At 48.1% G+C, this 4,443-nt stretch overlaps 1 protein-coding gene across 1 annotated transcript in view; it reads left to right on the top strand.

Annotated features, from left to right (window-relative positions):
• The window catches only part of PLB1 (phospholipase B1), a 130,676-nt gene that overhangs the window by 119,339 nt on the left and 6,894 nt on the right, over window positions 1–4,443 (top strand). Inside the window, exons 55-57 of the mRNA XM_014546609.1 lie at window positions 74–320; window positions 512–625; window positions 2,121–2,226. Coding sequence (XP_014402095.1) covers window positions 74–320; window positions 512–625; window positions 2,121–2,226 — 467 coding nt within the window. The remainder of the gene's footprint in view (window positions 1–73; window positions 321–511; window positions 626–2,120; window positions 2,227–4,443) is intronic.

Below are 4,443 nucleotides of genomic sequence, written 5' to 3'. Positions count from 1 at the left end.
ACATTCCACCTTGTCAAGGCATCTCAAGCTGACTGACCTGCCCTAGCTTCTCAAGAGACTCCCCCCTCTGGAGCTCTGAGGGAGAGTCCCAAGCAGCTGGAGACAGAGAAGGGAGGCCTCAGGAACATAAAGGAGAGGGACTGGGCCATCATGGCCGTCTTCACCCAATTCCATCCCGCTCCCTACCTGGTCATTCTCTGGACAAACCACAGAAGCCACAAACTTGGGAAGGAGCAGCCATGTGGCATGGGGAATGGGCGGCCTGTCCACACGGAGACCCAGGCATCTGGTGCCAACTCTTCCACCTTCTCTCTCAACAAGTACCTGCTGGACCTTGAGGTTTCGTTCTGTGACCTGGGTCCATGAGTCAGCACCTCATGTGTGTGGAGGCACCTGTGTGTCATCACCTTCCCTGTGGGCAGCAGCTTCCTCTGGGTGGGGGTCAGCCTCCCAGGGGCCCAGAGCCAGGCTGCCCCCAGGGAGCTTCTCCATAGGACTCCTTGCCTTATAGGAGCAACTGCACTTGCTTCAGACGCTTCCAGGAGAACTCCCCAGAGATGCAAGAACTGAAGAAAGTGAACTGGAATTTTCAGGTAGATCTGCATCCCTTCTCTTCCTGCCCCAGGTGAAAGGCACCTTTACTCCAGAGCAAGGACCCAAAGTCATGTATTCAGCAGGGCTTTCCTGAAAGCAAGTGCTCCCTATAGGCAGGTCACAGCCCCTGAAATATTTATCCAGGTGGATCAAACAGTAAGGCTGGGGGGGCGGGGGTGAGAAATCTCAGAAGGGAAGCTGAGAGAACTCCCACCTCCCAGCCCTCCCAGCCCTGAGGGTGGAGCAGCACTGGGCTCCCAGAGTAGATGTCATGTGATGGCTGCCATCCCCCACCCTGAGGAGGAGGAGAGCATTTACTGCCTGTTGGTCTTTCTCCCTTCTTAAGAACAGAAGGCTTAGCCCCACCCAACTTACTGTCCCCTCCATTGACATGGCCACTCTGAGCTTTTCTGCAACTTACCCATCTCATGCACAGGACATGTCATCTTACCTCTTCTAAGCTGCTTCCCATGAGCAACTTCACCCTCAGATATCTCCCCACATCAACTGCAGCCTGCACTGCACTGACCCTACCTGCTGCTCATGGTTTTTTTACATCTTGTCTCATTTTCCCAGTTGGATTATAAACTCCTTAAGAATGAGCATATATAGTCTCTTTTAGAGTCCATAGTTTTTAAATCCAAAAACTATGGACACTCATCCCCTAAGTTCACAAGCATTTGCTGGAGCAGGCATTGGACTGGAGCCCATGTTATAATTCACCTCTTCATGCAGTGTGAACAGGGGAGGCCTTTGGCCCAAGTAGTCTGGCCAGCAGCTCAGACCTAGCTTTGCAGAAACTTCAGGGTAGAATTGGGTGGTACTCCTGCCTGCACCCTAGAGCAGGCCCTTTAAGTCCCCTTTGCCTAAGGTGGGTTGGCCTCCATCATGACCAGCCCAAGGCTAGAACCTGTCTGTCCAGGCCAGGAGGGTTGAGCAGCCTCTCTCGTTTCACAGGGGTCGCCTAAGACCATCCTGCATATCAGATATTTACATTACAATTCATAACAGTAGCAACATTACAGTTATGAAGTAGCAATGAAAATAATTTTATGGTTGGGTCACAACATGAGGGACTGTATTTAAAGGGCCAGAAGGTTGAGAACCACTGTCTTAGTGTATTTTCTTCTCTACGTGGGTTTTTCTGCTTCCCCTTCACCTTTTTTTGAGTATGATTAGAACCTAGATTCATTTGGAAAGAAAAGGAGAAACTCAACATTGACCAAGCTCTTGAGGCCTGGCCCTGCTATTTGCTGGATTGGGATAGAATGGAAATCTTCCTAAAGATGTTATTCTTTGTCAACCATTAGGGCAGGGATGCTCAAGGAAAAGGATGGACTGTGGGTGGCTATCATGCATGTCTGTTTAAAAAAATAAAAATTTAAAAATTGGGGAATTTCTTCATCAGTATCTGAGCCAGTTATCAGCAGAGTTGAAAGAATGAAAGGAGATATGCCCAGGCCACCTGCTAGGTGGGTGGGGGCGGGTAGCGGTGCCCTTGTCCCAGGAAGATAATGCCCTTACCTTTGGTCACAGCGAGGAGGAGCTGACCTCACCTTCTTCTCCGAAGACTGTTTCCACTTCTCAGAACGCGGGCATGCCGAGATGGCCATTGCGCTCTGGAACAACATGGTGAGTGCCTGGGCCTAGTGGGCTCCGTCAAAGAGGGCCACCCCAGGATGTCGACAACAAACGCCTACTGGCTGCCATAGCACCTTTCTCCCCAAAGCTCATAGGGTAGCACACGTATTTGTCCTGACAGATCTGATTCTTTCAGCAATGCCCTAGCACTGTGGGGGGATATCTTTGTAATCAGGTAGACTAGACAAAAACAACGGTTTCAACCCCTTACCGTGTGACCTTGGGCAAATGATCTCTCTCTCTGGCCATCTGTATCATCATCTGTAAAAACAATGAAAATGACACTGATCTCAGAAATTGGAGGTGATGTGAAAACAGCACTCAGCACGATAATTAACATTCAACCAATGTCAGCCCCATCACTTCAGTCTCAACACATTCCCAACCCTTATTTCTTTAAACAGCAAAAAGAAAAGAGCCACCCAGTCTGTTTTCCCAGGTTGCCACCTATTCCCATCCTTTCTTAAGGTGGTAAAGGGGACCTTATACAGTGAGCATCCAGCCCAGGGGCCACAGGAACCCCTGGCCTTGCCCCTGCCCTGTATGGCTGGCTACTCACTACTGGACAACCAGCTACATTTGCACAGAGCAATAAAATGCCTTTCCAATCCTCTGGCTTCTTTTGCTTTAAACTCAGTGGGTAACCCAATCTCCACCCCCACGTGCATGTTCCCTCATTTCTCCCATGGTGACTAAACAGGCTGCACTCCTGCTCCTTTTACTGCCGTTTAGGCCCGCTGTGTCCCTGCCAACCACCGCTGTGCAAATATTCCCACACCTGTCAACTCACCCAATAGGTCCAGTATCTCACTTGGCTGACTCACAATATTGACTTTTCCCTTAGCTACACCATCTCGTCTCCTCAGAACAGCATGAAAGCCGGTTTTATCCTTGGCCTACTTCATTGCAGACTCAGCCTTCCTCTACTTTTGTTTTCTATCTGGTGACATCATATTCTGCCCACTCCTAAATCTTTCATCATACTCTCAGCCCAGGACTTTGAATTTCAGCCAAAACATCTTTTGGTTCCTTCCCACTCAACCTCCACACGGTAATTGTTTTAATCCAAGTTTGTACAGTCTAAAACAAAAATCTATGAAAGAAATGAATCGAAGTCCAGTTGTCCTTCAGTGGCTGAGTCATGTGACTTCATTCCTTTTAACAACCCCCCGCCCCCAAGAATGGGTTTCTATGCAGAATCCTATTTATCCCCCTGAGATCTCAGGGGATTCCAAGAAGGGCACAGAATGCTAAGCCCTTAGCCTTTCCTTCCCAGCATTTCCTGATGGCGTTCTGAGCCTGCCTAATGCCAGGAGTCTCCTGGGGCTTGATGACTCAAGAATGACAGGGCCCATTGGTCTCTCTGCATGAATTAAGGGTGTAGTTCTGGCCTCTTCCAAAGCAGTTCTCCCCATTCACCGAGGTGAGAGGTTTTTATACATAAAGGCAACTGGGCGGGGTTTAGATCTGAAAACAAAAGGTACGCACTGCCGTGGAGCCATATAGATAACGATACAAGACTGCCCTTGGCTCCCCTCCCATCATTGTCCCAGCCATACTTTGAATTTAAAAAACAACAAAGTAAAGCTGGACTAAAATCATCTAAGAATATCTTATCCTTTGCTATATAATTTTGGGAAATAATTATATAGTCCAGTGTTTTCATCCAAAGCCATCTCAGATATAAAGCTATTGCATCACACCAACTTTTCAGAGTATTTTCTTACTGGAATTTCACCCCTAGAGTGACATAAAATAAATAACAGGCTCGTAGAGGTCATCTGGCCAGAATGCTCTATAATTAAAACACAGAGACGTGAAGCAATTTGCCCAGGATCACACAGTTAGTGGCAGAGCAGGGGTTGAAACCCAGGTCTAGTCGCCTAGTGTTCTGGACACGGCACCACTTGGCCTTCCCACTCCCAGCCAGATAAGCTCATATGTACCCGGTGAATTCATGTCTCATAATTAGAGTCCTATGACATAGTGTCTGCAGGCTTTGGCCGGTGATCCCAGGGTACCCTACTGTGCAGCAAACACACTTTAGACTCTTCATCTCCTGCCCCTCCTCTCTTAACAGGCTGCTTCCAGAGACGTTTGCAAAGCCAGAAATATTAGCAATAGCAGGAAGTGTTTTTCTCCTCCTTTTTATTCTTTTGTCTTCTTATAAAGTTTCTCCTTATTTTTTTTCTGATGCCTAGCCAGCAG

Source organism: Myotis brandtii, unplaced genomic scaffold (genome assembly GCF_000412655.1).
Source record: "Myotis brandtii unplaced genomic scaffold, ASM41265v1 scaffold454, whole genome shotgun sequence".
Lineage (NCBI taxonomy): Eukaryota > Metazoa > Chordata > Mammalia > Chiroptera > Vespertilionidae > Myotis > Myotis brandtii.
This window is presented reverse-complemented; position numbering and strand designations above follow the sequence as displayed.